A 19279-nucleotide genomic window follows, 5' to 3' on the forward strand; every position below is an offset into this window, starting at 1 on the left:
TATTTCAATTTGTTTTGTAATAATTAGTTAACTAGGATTAGTTAATTAGTTTGTTGTGTAATAATTAGTTTAATTAGCTTAGATTAGCTAGTTAGCTTCTTATTCGGTCTCTCCCTCGAGAGGGCCTATTGTTGTAATAAGCGTGCATGTGTGTGATGCATGTCTTCTAACCTCCATTTCTTTCTCCCTTTTACTTAACCACTTACGATGGTTAGTTTTAGGACATATTTCATTTAGCATACCTTATGCTTTGCATGCGTGCATCCATTCATCTGTATTGCATGCACTAGGCTCGGCGCATCATACTAACTGCATTGTATGTCAATACCTATTTGAATACATGTATCAAGTTGCATTTCACATGACATTCTAGAATAGTCGAGCCTATTTTAGTCGCATTCTCGCATGCGTTGCATTAGCCATCTTCACATGAACTAGGGTTACGCATGATTTCTAACTAGTTCTTTGTTTTGGCTCGGAGTACACTGTGAGTGTTTACGCTTTAGCATACTGCATGTGTGTTAATGTGGCCATGAAAGCATGCTTGCCATAAGGCTAACTGCTTACTTGATATAACTGCCTGAATGCCAGTGGGTGAAGGTTGGATTACTTGAATTGGAACAATTCATTAAAATCCCTAATTTAGCCTACTTACAAGTAGCAAACTCCAAACCATTTTCAAATGAATATGCAATGTTTTGTTCCAACTTAGGCGATCTAGTCTATACTTGTATGTTGTGCGCATCACATAGTAATTCTAGGTTTAATAACCGGAATAAGAGCACATGTGTTTTCAAAAACAAAATATCATGTTTAGTACAGGCTGATCTTTGATCGGGCGAGCGAGGGTGCCCATTACATGACCTTCCCCTCTCGTACCCAAGTTCCTGAGCCGAGACAACTTTGGTGATGACAGACACGTGGCCTTAGGCATGAGTCAGGGTTTCCTAAATTCCCCCAAAATAAAATATTTAGGTGGCGACTCTATATCTGGCAAAGCAGTCCATGTTTGGCACTTCTTTATTAAAATCAGTTTTCCAAAACGATTTGCCAGATTTGGACTCCTTGGTGATTTATCGATCTCACATCGCACATTGTGAGATTAGATTTAGAACCGTGACATTGAGTCTGAACTATAGTAGCTCAGAACAAAATGAGATTCACGCCCTCACAGGTGCGGAGCTCGAAGAGTTCCCGGAAGCGAGTCTGTAGCTGCGTTGCATGTCATCATGTTTAGTCCGCCACCACAACATGGCATCATCAGACAAATACATTATGGCCATAGAAATCCTTGTCTCCTCAGCATCGGCTTTGGCTTTCTCAGCTTTGAAATATTGCTCCATATCAAAAAGAAAGTTGTCTAACTCCTTGGCATCTCGGGGCGCCACCATAGGCACAGGGTTCGGGCGCATACGCCCTAGTGAATTCCATGCCACCACTAGGTGCATTGCCAAAGGCACGGGTAAGAACACCAACCTGGCCACTGAGGTCTTCAAACTCTACTCTGAGTTCAGTGACAACATCCTCAAAATCTTGCCCTTGTGTAGGGCCATAAGTTTGCTCAAGATCATAAACCCGTTGCTCAATGGTGGCTAATAAAGCTGCCATGGCCTCCATGTTGTCCATACGCTGCTCCAAGAGCTCAATTCTCTCCCTTTGCGTGGGTTGACGGTTGCCAGTACCATCCATTTAGAAAGTCAATAATAGAGAAAGCCAAATAGACTGGGCTCTGATACCAACTATCACACACTGGCAATGCGGAAGCTTTGACAAAGATATGCAAGTGTGTGTGGCTCTAGTTAACTCTCTTCACTAGTCCGCCAATAATGCTCAAAAGGTTTGCAAAGACAAGCAAACACAATATTAGTTAAGTTGATGAGCCACAAGATTGGAGACAAGCCACAAAATAGCAATCAATAAGCTAGAATTACAGTAAGCAACAATTGAAAGGCTTTGCACAATTTAAAGGAGAAATGAACTTTTCATTACTCAAAAAAAGGCATTACAATAGTTGAACAATGCACTAAAAGTGCTACAAAAGTTGCCTTACCATAAGCTAGGTTGGAGTACATTAAAGGTACAAGTGGTCTGGTTCAACACTTGGGTACCCCCTCCTTATATATAGCTTGTTAAGCCTTTCCCTAGATGGCAGGAGGAAACATCCACTATATTTGAGGAGTCATAATGGATTTTTAAAAATTCTACAAAAAGAGAAAAATTACAACTCTTGGTCCCAAAACACCATTAATACTAAGGTGTTTACATAAAAATTTACAAGGCAAAAAGATTACATTTGACCATCTAAAAGTTGTCCTAAAGTTGCTACTTGGTGGCTAGCTTGCTTCATGGCATGTCTTGGACTATCTTGCACTATGCGTTGGGCCTTCGCTTGGACTTGCACCAACAACTTCTTAGGCATGTATTTGGTCCTCCAAAGGGCACAAATGTGTGTGGCATCATGGTGTTGACCCTTGGATGGGCGCACGTTGACACTATGTTAAGAGCAATACCTTGTAGCTTCTCCCAACCAAGTGAACATTTTTCTTGATTAGATGATGTAAACTTCTCTAACGAATCATTTGGCAAGTTCTCATAAGCGAGAGCTCTTTTAAATCCATCAGCACAGTATCTGACCAGGCAAACCACATTGATGTGGTGGATTCTGCCTAATGTTCCCATTTCGTTGATGAAGTCGTCCTCATTCCCCTTGACATCGTTGAGGATCTTGGCTACAATGTGGATGTCATTGGAAAGTTTTCCCTTGTACACTGTTCCATAATCTCCTTGGCCTAGTTTTTCCTTAAAATTGTTAGTAATTTTCTTAATCTCGGCATAAGTGTATCTAGTAGGTTTGAGAGTTATGTAATCCTCCAAAAATCTTTCAATTTTTACTTGATCCTCTTTCTTTAATTTATTTGATATGTGGACAAAATATATTGTGACCATGACTACAAGAAGAAGAATCAAGCCAGGTGGTATCACACCTGCAATTTTAACCAACAAAAATTAGGAATGAAAATTCCTTCTCCAGAAAAGAAGGGGAAAAAATAAAAAAATCACGGGAGGGTATACAGATAATTCACCTTTAAGTTTGTTTCACCTGTAAAAGATAGACATGACCAGAATGTTTATCATTCATAAAAATATATAATGTTTCTTATCTATAATTTATTTCCTAAAAGTTTTCAAGATGTAAGCTCTTTTTCAGTTGTCAACAAGGATCATAATTTGTAGAGAGATCTGATAGATACTCCAATGAGTCTCATGATTGCTGAAAATCACAATTAATTTGTAGGCCTAAGTGACTCCTAACTGAAAGTAAAACACAAGGGAAAACTAATAGAGGAAGGAGTACTTGAAATACCAGTAGTAATTGGTGGTGGGTTATGTATGTTATTGTCAAAGCATTCAATTTTTTCATGTTTCCTGCTGCTGTTGTTGCTGTTATTCCTCCTCCTCAATCTACAATACTTGCCTATTTCTTCACACCTCCCACATATGGGCTTGGACCAACTCAATCGAAGTTCATTAGTATCTATATCAGGAGAACCAGATAGAGGGGAATCTATTGATGTTACGGTATATAACTTTTTGCAAGATAATGGGGACTGTTGAATTAAAAAATCATCAGGTACCGCATAGACCACGTGACCTTGGCTACTGTTATGGTAATTATTTGTGATTGGAAATGGTGAATGTCTATAATATGCATATTCTATATCATACCATTCGAAAGGGTAGGCTTGCATTGTTAAGGAAGGACAACTGAAAAAGCTAAAATTACCTGGGTAATAATGTGGTGAGAATTTGAAGGGAGAGGCTGATAAATTGTGGTTTAGATTTAGGAGAAGCTGTTCTAGAAAGCAACTACTGGGGTCATATAAATATAAAGACTGTTCTATGTAATTGATTTGCTGGACAAATACGGTTATAGTCACGAGCTCAAGCATGGTATGGTTGGTTGGGGAGAAGGATAGTTCAAACCCGGGATAGCCACAATGATTGGGCTAGTGATCCTTTAGCCAAAAATGGGAACCGGATGTCTGGACCATATTCCCCACACCTCTGTTTCACCGTACATTCATCTGAACTTAGTGGTCGTGCTCGTGGTGCTTGTGGTGCTCCTACTGCCAATACTACTCCTTGGAGTTGAAACAATAACAAGAGAAAAAGAAAGAGGAAGAAGAAGATCATGGCCATTTGCATACTAATTTCCTTGTGGAGTTTCAAATTCAATGCCTTCTTATCCTTATTTGTCATTATCTTCAAGTCAACATCCTCTTTGCAGAGCCGGCCCTGGCCCAAGGCAAGCAAGGCAGCCGCCTTGGATCCCAAATTTCGATATATTTTAAGGGCTCCTGAATAATTTTAACTTTTATGGTGTTAATAGGTTTAAAAATAAATGTCCAAACCAACTCATTTAACTTCACAATCTAAATTAAAAGTTTTTAGAACATGTCTAACTCTTTATTTTTTTTCCCATTTAATTTGATTATAGATTTGAGTACAAACTTGATTTAAATAAATGATTTTTTTGTTACTTATACACGAAGGGCTCCAATTTTAAGACTCCGCCTTGGGTCTCAAAAATCCTTTTGCCAGCCTTGTCTCTATCTTCATGTCAATATCCTCATTCTGTCTCTATCTTCAAGTCAGCTGTGTGTAACAAAATCAAAACAAAACTGCCATAGTTTGAAGTATAACCCACTTTGTTGCATTTACTAGGCTGGTATGATTTTCTATGTGACTATTTTAATTTTGAGCAACGAAATAGTTGGCCAAATCACATTCCAATGATAATATAATAGAGGTGATGTGAGTATATGGTTTGATTTGGTTCAGTTCGATTTAGGAACAAATCAAGAACCAAACCACTATCTACGATTCAACTCTCTCTAATTTAGAACCAAACCAAACTATAAAAATTTTAAAACCAAATCAGACCGAATCAATAAAATGAGGTTCAATTTGGATTAAAGCCACGATTCTCACAAAATATGGATTACAACTTACTCAAACGTCAAACAATATGCCATTAGTTTTCAAACAAAAATTATTTAAATAATTACGTAGAAGTAATTTTACCACTAATTACAAGCCTAAGTCTACTTTTCTTAAATTTTGATACTTTTTTAGGTAACATAAGTTGCAGAAAGTTATTAATAACTTGTGTATATGTGGTGGGGGTATTAATCAAGTAGTTGGGGGTATTATTAACAAATTATATATATTTAAACGGTTCGATTAGGACCATTGAGAAAACTAAACTAATCCTTACAATTTGATCTAGATCAGACCGGTTTACGAGTTTTTTTTTTTTTGTTGATATTTTTGCATAGCCCTATAATATAATATTATAACACGAGCCTTGAAATTATTAGCCACAGCAAGGGGATTTGGGCAACTACAAACAGACTCATTATGATATGATCTTCCTTCCCTTCTCTTCCCTTCCATCATCCATCCATGTCTAGGCTTCTTTTCTCCATTCTTCAATTTATGATGCTTTAAGAACAAGTGATAGGAACTGTGATTCTTCTTCTTGTGGGAACATTCAAAACATCAGATACCCATTTCGATTTGAAGGTGACCCAGAAAATTGCAGAAACAAGCGACATGAACTGGCCTGCCACAACAATCGTCCACTGCTTGACTTATCATCTGCAGGTGATCCTAAATAGTACTATGTACGGGCAATTAACTACAACAACTACACAATTCGAGTCGTGGATATGGTCATTCAAAATGGAAGTTGCTCCTCTCTCCCTCTTTATTCTTTATCCTTTAAAAACTTCCATGGTCCTGCTTTTTATTATGATGATTATAATGTTAGGTCCCTTAGTCTTGTCAATCCCATGAACAAACATGTTTTATCAAGTTGCAATTTTCCTAAGTCTGTTGTCTTGCTCGCTCGAGCGAAGGAGTTCTCGCTCGAGCGAAAGCTGCTTTTGTTTGTCAAAAACCTAAGAAGGATTATTGTACGCTTAAGCGTAGGTAGCGTGGCTCGAGCAAAGCCACTTAAGAAAAACACGCATATTTGGTTCCTCGCTCGAGCGAGAGAGTCTTCCCTTGAGCGAGCTTCGCTACCCCTGTTTTCTATAAGTACTTGTTTAAGTCCAAATCTAGGATTACATTTTTGAGATCTTTAAGGTGTTTAGGGTTTTCTTTTTGGGTTGTTTGCCAATTTTTCTTGATGTTTTGATTAAGTATTAAACTCATGTTTTGATAAGCACACATCAAGGAGGTTGATTGTTTATATTCAAGAGTGTTCTTCTTCGATGGAATTTGGAGATTCAGGCTTGGAGTATCAAAGGAGTTTGATATTGTGCGTGGTCGTTGATTCGACAATAGAAGTTGTGAATTCAACTTCACTCTAATCAATTTCGAGACGAAGGTGGCAATGAAAGATATACAGAAGATTTGAAGACAAATTGGAAGCGTTTGGGTAATTTGTTTATTATCTTTATAATCTTTCTTTCTTCAATAGTGGATTGATTAGTGGTGTTTCACCCATGGTTTTTTTTATCACAATTGAAGGTGCTTCAATTGTGGTTTTTCCATGTAAAAATCGTTTATGTCGATTTATTGTTTTTCGAAAACAATAATCTAAATCATCAAGCATTACTTTCGTAAGTGCTTGATGATTTAGATTGTGAGTTTTAATTGATTGGGAATTGGAATGATTAAATCTTGATCTAATCACGAATCACTTAGGTTTTTCAATTGGTATCAAAGCAGGTCACTCTTTGTTTTTATCAAAACTATAGGAGTGTGATTTTGTGTGATTGGTGATATGGATTCAATTCGTGAAGGTAGCTCGACTCATAGACCTCCATTACTTGATGGTACAAACTATTCTTATTGGAAAGTTCGTATAAGAGCATTTTTAAAATCTATCGATGAGAAAGTTTGGCACTATGTGATCTATGGGTGGAGTGAACCTAACGTCACCATTGATGGTGTTGATATTCCTAAACCTCTTGATAAATAGGACATATTCGATTATCAAAACTCGAGTTAGAACAGTAAAGCTCTCAATTCCCTTTTTTGCTCCGTCACACCTGAAGAGTTTCGTCGTATTTGCACGTGTGAGGTATCAAAAGAGGCTTGGGACATCCTTGAAACGATTCACGAGGGTACTACTTCTGTTAAAAGGTCAGAGCTTTAACATCTCACCTCTGCCTTTGAAACACTTTTTATATGTGATGATGAGACGTTTGATGATTTTTATGCTAAACTTAGTAACATCGTGAATTCCTATTTCACACTTAGTGAAAAAATCCCTGAAGCTAAGGTTGTTAGAAAAATTTTGAGGTCTTTACCCGAGAGGTTCCAATCAAAAGTGACAGCTATTGAGGAGGCTCGGAATGTTGATACCCTCAAGCTTGATCAGTTGGTTGGAAACTTGCAGACTTATGAAGCCCACCAGATTTCTAAGAAAAAATAAAAAGATAGTGTGGCTTTCACTAGTGCTCATGAGACTGCAAAACTCTTAAGACTGAGTTTGATCTAGAGTCTGAGATGATGGCTATGTTTACTAAACAGTTCAAAAAAAATTTAAAGAAAAAGAAGCCTAATTTTAGAGACCCTATTTCAAAAGACGAGAGTAATGATATACCCAAAACTTTTCCACCAAAACTTGCTCCAAAAATTGAAAAGAAGATGGTGAAAGGGCAGGGGGTCAAGTGTTATGAATGTCAAGGGTTTGGACATATTTCTCTTGAATGTCATCGAAAAAGAATCGGAAGAAAGTCTATATAGTGACTTGGGATGATGAAATCGGGTCGGAGCAAGAACCCGAAGAAACTGAATCAAGTGAAGATGGGGGATAACGCTTTCATGGCATTTTGGTCCACTTTCACTCAATCTTTTCTGAAGCCAGTGGAATTTGCTCGTGGTCAGAATCTACACCATGCTCCCACCTTTGATGGGAGTAATTACTTGTATTGGAAGATCAAAATGAGGGCGCTTCTGAGAGCGTTCGACCCTGAAGGCTGGCAAGCCATTAAAGAGAATGTTGAAAGTGTTGACAATCCGAGCAATCAGAGAGTTCTGATTACTGTTTGTGAAGCAATTTCTGATGAAGAACAGTAACGGGTTGCTCACTACACAAAGGCCAAAGATGCATGGAACATTCTGAGCCAATTTCATGAAAGAGGAGAGTCATCTTCACCACCATCTATCACCTTTCCTACCTTAGTTGCTCGACTGGATGAGGTCCAGGAGAAAGAGGAGTAAAAAGAAGATGATGAAACATCAGAAAACAATGATGAGATTGATGGTGATGACCTACAACAAGCTTACGAAAAGCTTTACGATGAATCTCTGAATTTGTCCAAGATCAATGACAAACTCACTCTTAAGCTAAAGAATGTAAAAGCGAGAATGTCAAGCTAAAAGGAGAACTTGTAACAGAAAAGCAGAATGTCATCAAGATCTCTAGTGATAGGCAAGACCTACGTGGGAAACTTCTATCTTGTGAGACTGAAAAGAATGAACTCCTGAAAATATATTCCACATATGAAGAGGAGATTGAAAGCCTTGAGATGTCACAAGCTACATTGGAAGAGATAGTTTGTCATAAAGATGAAGAACTTAGAATTGCTACAGCCACAATTGCCATGTGGAACAAAGGTTCCAAGTCATTAGAAAACATTCTCGGGTCTCAACAAATGGGTTGTGACAAAAATGGGCTAGGCTATGGTAATGCAACAGCTCACAAAGGACAGGCCTCTACATCTCATGACCTGAAGACTCAAGCAAAGGGAAAGCTAAAGGTGCACCAGGGTGATCCCTCTCTTCATCTACCTAACGGGGGTAAGATCAACTAAAAGGAGGTAAAACCTATTTTTATTTGTCATCATTGTGGTAGGTATGGCCACATTCGTCCTTATTGCTTTGAATTGTTTGGTAAGGTGTCTCAAAAGGGTAGAAATTCTAATACTTTTTGGGTTAAGAGACAACTTTACATGTCTAGGCGGAACACCAAGATACATGAGGGTGTTCACAATGCTAAGACATTTACCAAGACTACCAGTCCTGATTTTGTTAAGACCAAAAAGATATGGGTGAGAAAAGATGACTTGACTTGTTTAGTTGTTCACACTGATCTAAAAGCACGTGACTCACACATGTGGTACCTTGATAGTGGATGCTCTCGTCACATGTCAGGTGACAAATCCTATTTCACCTCCCTTGAAAAATATGAAGGTGGAATTATTACTTTTGGAGATGGTGGCACTTCTAGAGTCATTGGTAAGGGCTCTATAAGTGTGGTTGGTCTTCCCAAGCTTGAAAATGCATTACTTGTTGATGGCCTTAAAGTAAATCTTTTGAGTATCAGTCAAATGTGTGATTCCCACCATGAAGTATTGTTTTCAAAAAATAAATGTGAAATTTTGGATAAAAAGGGAAATACTGTCATGCATGGGGTTCGCACATCTGATAACTGCTACGGGATTGTTACTACTAATGATCTTACTTGCCACTCAGCCATCATAAGTAACATTGATCTGTGGCGTCAAAAATTAGGTCACATAAATTTCAAAGACCTAACTAAGATAACCAACAAAGAGCTTTTGAAAGACGCACCTAAACTGGGTAAGAATCTAAACCATGTGTATTGACCATGTCAACTTGGAAAGCAAACCTGTGCCCCTCATAAAAAAGTGAACAGTTTTACAACCAAACGTCCTCTTGAATTGGTTCATAAGGGTCTAATGGGACCTACTCGCACTGAAAGCATTGGAAGTGAAATATACATTTTTTTAACTGTTGATGATTTTACTCATTTTTTGTAGGTAAATTTTTTAAGAGAAAAATCTAATACGTTTGATGCTTTCCAAGCCTTAGTCCTTAAAATCCAAAATGAACTGGGTGTTTCCATTTGGCGTATCATAAGAATCCGAACTGATTATGGTCGTGAGTTTGAAAACAGTTCGTTTTCGGATTTTTGTGATATGCCTGGAATTAAGCATGACTTTTCTGCACCTATTACTCCACAACAAAATGGAGTTGTTGAGAGGAAAAACAGGGTTGTTCAAGAAATGGCTAGGGTCACGCTCCTTAGTAAGAAAGTTCCTCCAAAGTTTTGGGCTGAAACCCTAAATACTGCTGTTTATGTTATAAATCGTGTATATTTAAGGCCCGGCACTTTACAAACTCCATATGAATTGTGGAAGGGATTGAAACCTAATGTAAAATACTTTAAAACTTTTGGGAGTAAGTGTTACATTTTCAAAGATGGAGAGCCTTTGGGAAAATTTGACTCCCAAAGTGATGAAGGTATTTTTCTAGGGTATTCAACTACTAGTAGGCCTTTTCGAGTCTATAACATGCGAACTTCATTTTTAATGGAATCGATCAATGTGGTTATAGATGACACAGGTTCTCCTACTTTAGCGACAAATGAGGAAGAAAATGGTGAGCCTCCAATCCTGGATACTGAACCACAAAGTCAAAGAGAAGTTGAGGTCCAAGCACAAGAAGTTGAGACAGCACCAACTTCTCAGGTAAGTTAGAGTCCAAAGAGTGCACAGAGAGGCACCGCTTCTGATGCTTCTGTCACCACAAGTCCTGAGTTCAAACCATCAGCAAGGGTGAAACTGAATCATCCAGCTCAACAGGTGATTGGAAGTGTTTCGGATCGAATGAAAACTCGAAGACAAATTCGGGATGAGATATCTCATATGTGTTATGTTTCATTAATTGAACCTAAGAATATAAAAGAGGCCTTACTAGATGATAGTTGGGTCAATGCTATGCATGAAGAATTAGGCCAATTTGAACGTAACAATGTTTGAACTCTAGTTCCCAGACCTAGAGACATGAATGTGATAGGTACCAAGTGGATATTTAAGAATAAATCTGATGAGAATGGTATTGTGGTTAGAAATAAAGCTAGGTTGGTTGCTCAAGGCTACACACAAGTAGAGGGTATTGACTATGATGAAACGTTTGCCCCAGTTGCACGTCTCGAATCTATTCGTATTTAACTTGGTGTCGCATGCTTTCTTAGGTTCAAATTGTTTCAAATGGATGTGAAAAGTGTCTTTCTGAATGGATACTTGAAAGAAGAGGCTTATGTTGAGCAACCAAAAGGGTTTGAGGACCCTGAATGTCCAAACCATGTCTATAAGTTAGACAAGGCTTTGTATGGGTTGAAACAAGCCCCTCGGGCTTGGTATGATAAACTTACTACCTTTCTTCTTGATAATGACTTTCAAAGGGGTAGTGTGGATAAGACTTTATTTGTGAAACATACTAAGTCTCATATTCTTGTTGCTCAAATTTATGTTGATGATATTGTGTTTGAATCCACTGCTGATCATCTTGTAAAATATTTTTCTGATTACATGACACATGAGTTTGAAATGAGCATGATAGAAGAGTTGTCTTATTTCTTGGGTCTTCAAATTAAACAGTCTCCTTCAGGTATGTTTGTTTCCCAGACCAAGTATGCCAAAAATCTTGTGTCAAAGTTTGGTCTTGAGTCAGCCAAACATGCACGCACTCCCATGAGCACTAGTCTTCACCTTTCCAAAGATTCCTCTGGTGCTAATGTTGATCCTACCTTTTATAGGAGTATGATAGGAAGTCTTCTTTACCTCACAGCCAGTCATCCTAATATTGCATTTAGTGTAGGTGTCTGTGCCTGTTACCAAGCCAGTCCTAAAGAGTCTCATCTTCTTGCGGTCAAACGCATCATTAAATATGTTAATGGGACACTGGGGTATGGGGTTTGGTTTTCTACGGATACTACAGCTGAAATTACTGATTTTTCTAATGCTGACTGAGCAGGGTGTACTGATGATAGGAAGAGTACATCCGGGGGGTGTTTTTACCTTGGGAATAATTTGGTTGCTTGGTATAGCAAAAAGAAAAATGGCATCTCTCTTTCGACTGCTGAGGCTGAGTACATTGCTGCAGAGAGTTGTTGTGCACAAATGATGTGGATGAAGCAAATGCTTCATGATTAAGGGATAGATCAGAACACTCTCACTATTTTTTGTGATAACACAAGTGCTATAAACATTTCAAAAAATCTCGTCCAACACTCTCGCACAAAAAACATGGACATTCGTCATCATTTTATTCGAGAGTTAGTGGAAGAGGGCCTTGTTGTTTTTGAACATGTACCCACTAAGCATCAAAAGGCTGATATTTTTACAAAATCCCTTGATCTTTTTCGGTTTGAGTTCTTTAGAAAGACCTTGGGTGTAGTGCTCAGTCGTTAGGGTGTTACCTGTTCCTTAAGTGTGTGTGAGTGTTTGGCTTTTTGTGTGCTTGGATGCTATAATCTCATTGATATTGATTCTTGTCATCTTTGTATCCAAATTCATATGAACACTGCTCATGCTGCTTACAAGATCTTATTCTTCTTTGTTCATAGCTCATTCTGAATGCCCTACTGATAGACTTCATGAACTCATTCTGTACACATTCTTGAGATAAACTATTGCAGGGGTTTTCGCACAAGTGATCAAAGTTCTCTATGGACCACTAACAGTGTTTCTTGTACTTTTTCAGAGGAATTGACCTATACTAGCATATCATGGGTGATGTTGAGTCTCTTAACCATCTACCATCATTTTTCACTTCCTGGGTTTCTCCCCCAGTTCATTGAAGTTCGAGCATTAGGAAAAGGCTACCTCATAGGCACCAACCAGGCCATCCTTTTTGAGTTCATACTTCTCTAGTTTGGTCTCCATACTCTTGAGCGTGCCTGCCACCAGTGAGTGCCCACAAGAAATAAAAGTTGAGAGAAATAAAAAATAATAAAAAAAGGGACTCACTGATTGAGGGGGAGCCTCCGCGTTTACTCAACAAATACCCCTTGTTCCTAGTGGTTTGACTTTTCTCTATGATGTTGAGTTACTGTTACCGAAGGTCTAGTCATCCAATCACTACGAGGATTAACTGTAGCTCTGTGGCCTCTTAAGGATTGCACACACACACACATTCATTTTGTGAGCTCTCATGTTTGCTTTTGAGTTGTGCATTCTCATGTAGCTTATGATCATTGATTACATTTTATCTGATGTGCTCATGATTATATCCTTCATATTGTTATAATTACAAGTTTATGGGTTTCCTGGTTTGTAGATTATTTCATCTTAATAGCATCTTCATGCTATTGTGCTCACTTATCTGTGTTTTAAGTTCCACTTCATAGTGTGAGTATTGTGTTTTTGATCAAAAAGTTTTTTTATTTTTTTCTTCTTCGCTCGAGCGAGGGAGTGTTTGCCCGAGCGTGCTTCTGCAAATGGCTTAGATTTTGAGAGCGTGCTTTTTAGGCTCGAGCAACCCCGTGCGTGTAAGTGTCTTTGCTCGAGCGACCTGTTGTGGTTTAAATACTGATGTTGCGTCCCTTCACTTCATTTTTTCCCTCCTGCTTTGAGTTCTCTCTCTCTCACCTAGGGTTTTTTCGCCCCTATTGTGTAGACACCCCATTTTTGACCGTCCTCAAGACTTGGACGTCATCGTTTGAACACTCGATGATCATTCATGCTCGTGTTCATTTTGAGTTCCCGAAGGTCTCGGCTGCGCGCCTTGCCTTCGGATCTCTCAACTTATCTATTTTGTGCTTAGTTGTGGACCAAGGACTTGTGTTTTTGCTTCTGAGGGAAGAGGGTGGCTTGTTGGCCATCCCTACAACCCATCGGCTAAGGCTTTGTGCCATCGGCCATAAGTGTTGGCTGATCGGCACTCTTTTTGGTCGATCGGCACTCTCTTTGATCGATCGACCATATTTTCTGGCCAAGACCTTTCCACTTACTTTTACAGATATTTTTGTGTCAGCTGTGATAGTTGGTGAGCACAATTCTCATCCTCCATACACGTATGGAGGGATTGCATCAAGACTCAAGCTTGTTTAATAAGCTTGAGAATTGAAATTCTATAAGAAGGAAGGCCCATCTCCCTTTCCAGAGGTTCTGAAAATCTGAGATAGAAGTTCTATATCTCTCTATATATTGTACCTTTCTCTCTTCATTTACCTTTGTTTGTGCTCAAAAGTGTAAAATCTTCACACTATTGCACACAAACACCTACTAGAACACCATCCTTTGGTTGCTGAGGTCATTAGGAGTTGGTTTTAAAGTTTTTTGAGTGGTTTAAGCTCATAAAGGTATTGGAGTTGTGTTCTTGAAGGTGTTCTTCAAGGGTGAGAAACTAACCTTTTAATCCCTTATTTTGGCTTAAGCTTTTAGACCTACTTTCATGCTAATTTAAGCTTAACTTTCTACTATAAAAAGTTCTGATTTTTCATGCTTGTGATGTTTGTTTAAGGACACTTTTGTGTTGGGGGTAGTCTACCCCCTCTTAGGCCTTGTTTAGCCTTGTTTTGTGCTTTCCTTTTAAGCTATTGGGACCACTTTGTTTGGGCCTTCTCACCACTGTGGTTTTGAGGTCCCAAATAGAAGAGGGTCATCCCCTTTCCTTGTGTCTTGTATGCTAGTATAAATGGCTCATAATAGTAGCATGTTTGCTTAGCTTGTTTTGGCTCCATTTCAGCAAGTATTTGGTGTTATTTTTCCATGTTATACCTCTGTCTAAAGTTGGTTTGATGACCTCTTGCATGCACCATACACTTGTAGAGCAATTTTGCATGCTAGCATAACATGCATCTTATGTTTGGACCATCATTCTTGCATTTTTTGGCTCAACTCAGAGGAGCTTTTAGCCTTGTTTTACCATGCTCTAGCTTTGATTTGTATTGTCTTGGTCATGCATGCGTTGCTTTGTATAGCCATGGTTCAATCTAGCTTATTAGCTTTGGGTGTCCAAGTCACTAGCATTCATTGCTTAGACTATTCCTATGATTTGGCATCATTTCATATGTGATTTCAGTCCATATAGGGTGTGTTTGATTGGACGGACTGGAAAATGGGGGATTAGAATCCATCGGACTTGAGTCCTGGGACTGTGAATCCCCCGGACTATTTGGTTAGATTGGATATGTATCTTGTGTTTGTTTTTTCATGGGATTAGATGTCTGGATAGGACTATTTTCAGTGAATCCAACGTTTGGTTGGACGGACTGGATAGAATAAATGAACAAAAGACTATTTTACCCTTTTCAATTGTTTACTAAGTAATAGTAATATTAAACATATCTTTAATATTTTAATTATTTTTAATTAAATAAATTCGTTTTTTTTTAAAATTAAATAAATAAATAAATAAAATATCAATAAAATTTGTTTTAAATCATTACTGTATAACAAATCATTATTTTTTTTACATGCAAAACTTTACTGTGTTTGTTTATTTACACAATTCAACATTAAACATACTAATGGTTAAATTTTGTTTAAAGATATTTAAACATACTAATATTGATAAAAAAATTTGACTGGTACAGATTATTTTTATTTAAACAAATAAAAATTTATTGTTGAAATTAAACATACTAATGGTTAAATGTTTAAATTTTTTTTAAACAATTAACATTGAAATTATTTTGATGTACAGATTATGTTTAAACAATTAACAATTAACAATTAAATAAATGTTGATGTACAGATTATGTTTAAACAATTAACAAATGTTGATGTAATTAACAATTAACAAATGTAGATGTAATCAAATGTTGACGTATTAAAACATAATTTAATAGATGTTAAATAAATATACATGTTGATGTACAGATGTTGAAATAATTTAATAAACATGTTGATGTACAAATGTTTAGATAAAACATAATTTAAATAAATGAAATTATTTATTGTTGAAATTAAACATTTAATTGTTTAAATAAAACATCTATTAAAACATGTATTAAATTTAAATAATGAAATTAAATAAAACATAAACAAAATTTTAAAATAAAACATCAATAAAATATCTATAAAAAATTATTTAAAAAAATTAAATAAATAAAACATTAATAAAAAGTTAAATAAAATTATTTTATTTTTAAATTGAGACATTTAAATTTTATTAAATATAATACATAATTAAATAGTAGAGGGTCAAAATTGTCATTTTCGCATCTAATCCAAACAGTGATTAGTCCCCCCAAAACAATCCCCCCCCCCCCAGGATAGGATAGTCCCCCATATGGGGGACATGGAGTCCGGCCGGACATGGAGTCCGCCGGACTAAAAAAAAATCAAACGACGGATAAGGAGGGAGGCCGGACATGGAGTCCAAACAGTGGATAGTCCCCCCCCCCCTTATCCCCCCAATCAAACACACCCATAGTGTGGTCTTGCACTCACATTTGTCACCTTTTCCATGCATTGGGAGGTTTGTGTTTTATGCCTTAAGAGTGGGCCATTGTGCATGCCATCATACTTAAGCTTTTGGGATGCCATCTCAGTAGGTTTTTGAGCTTATTTTGACATGCCATAATTCTGATTTTTATTGGTTAAGTCATGCCATGTTTGGTTTTAATAGGTGTAGTGTAATACCCCGTTGTAGCTTTGCATGCTTCATCCTTTTGGTCTTTTGTTCTAGCTTGTGTTGGCTAGGTTCAAGTATGCTTTTGGTCTTATATTGACCTGCCTTGGAACTGTTTTGGTTGTCTCTGGCCCTGTGGGGCTTGCTTTGTATGGTCATGGTGTAAGTCCCTTTGCTAGTTTCAAGCTTTGAGCTTCCTTGCATGCCATACTTGCATTGTTGGGGTGGTGTGGCATCATTCCATGCATGACTTCAGGGCCTATAGTATTGCCATACATCCATGCTTTTCACTCATTGCTCATGCGCGGGAGTTGTTATCTTCATGCCTTGTTTATGAACCAAAGTGTATGCATGCTTGCATATGCTTTTGTACTTCATTTCCATAGCATTTTGGCCACTGATTTGGACATGGCTGAGGTCTGTCCATTTTGGTTTAAGTCCATCTTTTGCATGTTGTTGTATGCTTGTTCCATTTTGCATGTTGTTGCATGCTTGGTAAATTGCATGTTGTTGCATGCTAGTTGCATTACATAACATTGTTGCATACTTGTTGTATGTCATGTTGCATTGCATAGTAGTTTGCATGCTTGCCGCATTGCATTGTGTGTGCATGCCTTGCCTCTTGATCAAGCATGATAAAGGTTAAGGTCCCTTATGTGTTTTTGTGCATTTTATTCACATTGAATTGTGCAACTCGGCCTCTTTGGCCATCATGCATCGAAATGCGTGATTAATGGCTCGAGAGCCGAGCACTACACTCCTTTGAGTTCTAAACATGATAAGGGGTGTAGTTGCACAATATTTTCTTGCAAATGTATTGCCATGCCTCTGTTTGTACTCTGCTACAGCAAAAGGAGTAGTTAGCAGGAAGAGATGGCCAATCGACTATTTGGTGCGCCGATCGGCTAACAATTTTTGGCCGATGGACTCAAAAGTGGTCGATGACCCTTATCCCTTGGCCGATGGCTATACCATTTGGCCGATGACCTCTCAGCATGCCCATGGGGTGAATCAGAAGTGTGTTGGGGATTTGTACAATTTTCAGAGGTGCAGAACAGTGCAAACAGAGGCAACATGAGACATGGCAACGGATTTCCGAGCGAAGTTGACCGAGCATGCATCTCTTCCTTGCCTGTGAGGCCATTTCAGTATTCATGATTAGTTCATATAATTTAATCGTTTAATTGGTTTTGTAATATTCATTTAGCTTAGTGTAGCTATTTGTTTCAATTTGGATTGTAATAATTAATTAGCTTGTTAGTTAATTAGTTTTGGTGTTGTAATAATTAGTCTAATTAGATTATTAGAATAGTTAGAATAGCTTAGCGTAGCTAGCTTGTGTTATTCATTCGGACCCTCTGTTGAGAGGGCACAACTTTTGTAATAAGTGTGCATGAGTGTGTGAATGTCTTCCAATCCCACGTCTTTCTGCCTTTTACTTAACCGCTTACAATGGTTAGTTCTAGGTCATATTTTGATTAGCATCCTTATACTATGCAAGTTTGCATCATTCATCTGTATTGGATGCACTAGGCTCGGCGCATCATATTATCTACATTGTATTTCAATACCGATTTGAATACATGATTATCAAGTTGCATTTCACATGCCATCTTAGAATAGCCGAGCTTATTTCTAGCTGCATTTTGCATGTGTTGCGTTAGGCATCGTTGACATAGCTAGGATCATGCATTGATTACTAACTAGCTTCTGTTTCGGCTCGGAGTACTAGGTAAGCTTTTACGCTTTAGCATCTTGCATGAGTGTGAGTGATTGCCATGATAGCATGCTTGCCATGAGGCTAACTGCTTAAGTGTTTAACTGCCTGAATGCCTGTGGGTGAAGGTTGGATTACTTGAATTGGAATAATTCATCGAAATGCGAGTTTTAAGCCCACTTGAGGGTGGCAAAATCATGTTTTCTTTAGCCCACTTGAGGGTGGCAAATCCACGTCTTAGCCTACTTGCGAGTAGCACCTTCAAACCATTTTCAAACAAATAAACATGAAATGTTTTGTTCCAACTTAGGCGATCTAGTCTATACTTGTGTGTTGTGCGCATCACATAGTAATTCTAGGCAAATAACCGGAATAAGAATACATGTGTTTTCAAAAACAACTTATCATGTTAGTAAAGGCCGATCTTTGATCGGGTGAGCAGAGGTGCTCATTGCATGACCTTCCCCTCTCGTACCTAAGTTCCCGAGCCGAGGCAACTTTGGTGATGACGGACACGTGGCCTTAGGCACGAGTCAGGGTTTCCTAAATTTTCCAAAACAAAAATATTTAGGTGGCGACTCTGTATCTGGCAAAGCAGTCCATGTTTGGCACTTCTTTATTAAAATCGATTTTCCAAAATGATTTGCCGGATTTGGACTCTTTTGTGATTTATCAATCTTGCATTGCACTTTGCGAGATTAGATTTAGAACCGTGACATTGAGTCCGAACTGTAGTAGCTAATGAACAAAACGGATTTCGTGCCCATTCGTACGTGGAGCCCAGGACGTTCAGGCACGTCTACACATTGCTGTTTCATCCTTTGATCTTCACTCGATTTTTGGGGGCACCTCTCCTTCATCCATCTTGCATTGTCATTGCTTGGTAAGTTTTTTGTTTTTCTTCTTTTCTTTATTATTTTTTCCTCGTCCTCAGTCTGTCTGTGTGTCTGCTCTACTTCGTCTATGGTTTCTAGTTTTACATTATGGTTTACTATCTCTCGATTGCTTGTTGGTTTGTAATTTGGTACATCTTTGCTAGGGTGTTACTAGGGTTCATTATAAGGATTTTGTTCTTAGGGCTTTAATGTCTTCTTACCCGTGTTTTTCCATGAGCTTTACTTGCTTATTTGTGATGATATCAATGACCTCATGTCCTTA

The 19279-nt window shown here is 38.0% G+C and overlaps 1 protein-coding gene across 1 annotated transcript; it reads right to left on the reverse strand.

The window, feature by feature from the left end:
- Positions 1–1913: 1913 nt before the first annotated feature.
- On the reverse strand, positions 1914–4260 carry LOC114265625 (rust resistance kinase Lr10-like). Its single transcript, XM_082885521.1, has 4 exons — positions 3985–4260; positions 3365–3608; positions 2511–2984; positions 1914–1921 (listed from the first exon to the last, which is right to left on the reverse strand). Exons 1-4 carry the CDS (start codon positions 4258–4260, stop codon positions 1914–1916), a joined length of 1002 nt encoding a protein of 333 aa, XP_082741647.1.
- Positions 4261–19279: the final 15019 nt, after the last annotated feature.

This window comes from Camellia sinensis, chromosome 8 (assembly GCF_055761805.1).
Source record: "Camellia sinensis isolate YWXY chromosome 8, ASM5576180v1, whole genome shotgun sequence".
NCBI lineage: Eukaryota > Viridiplantae > Streptophyta > Magnoliopsida > Ericales > Theaceae > Camellia > Camellia sinensis.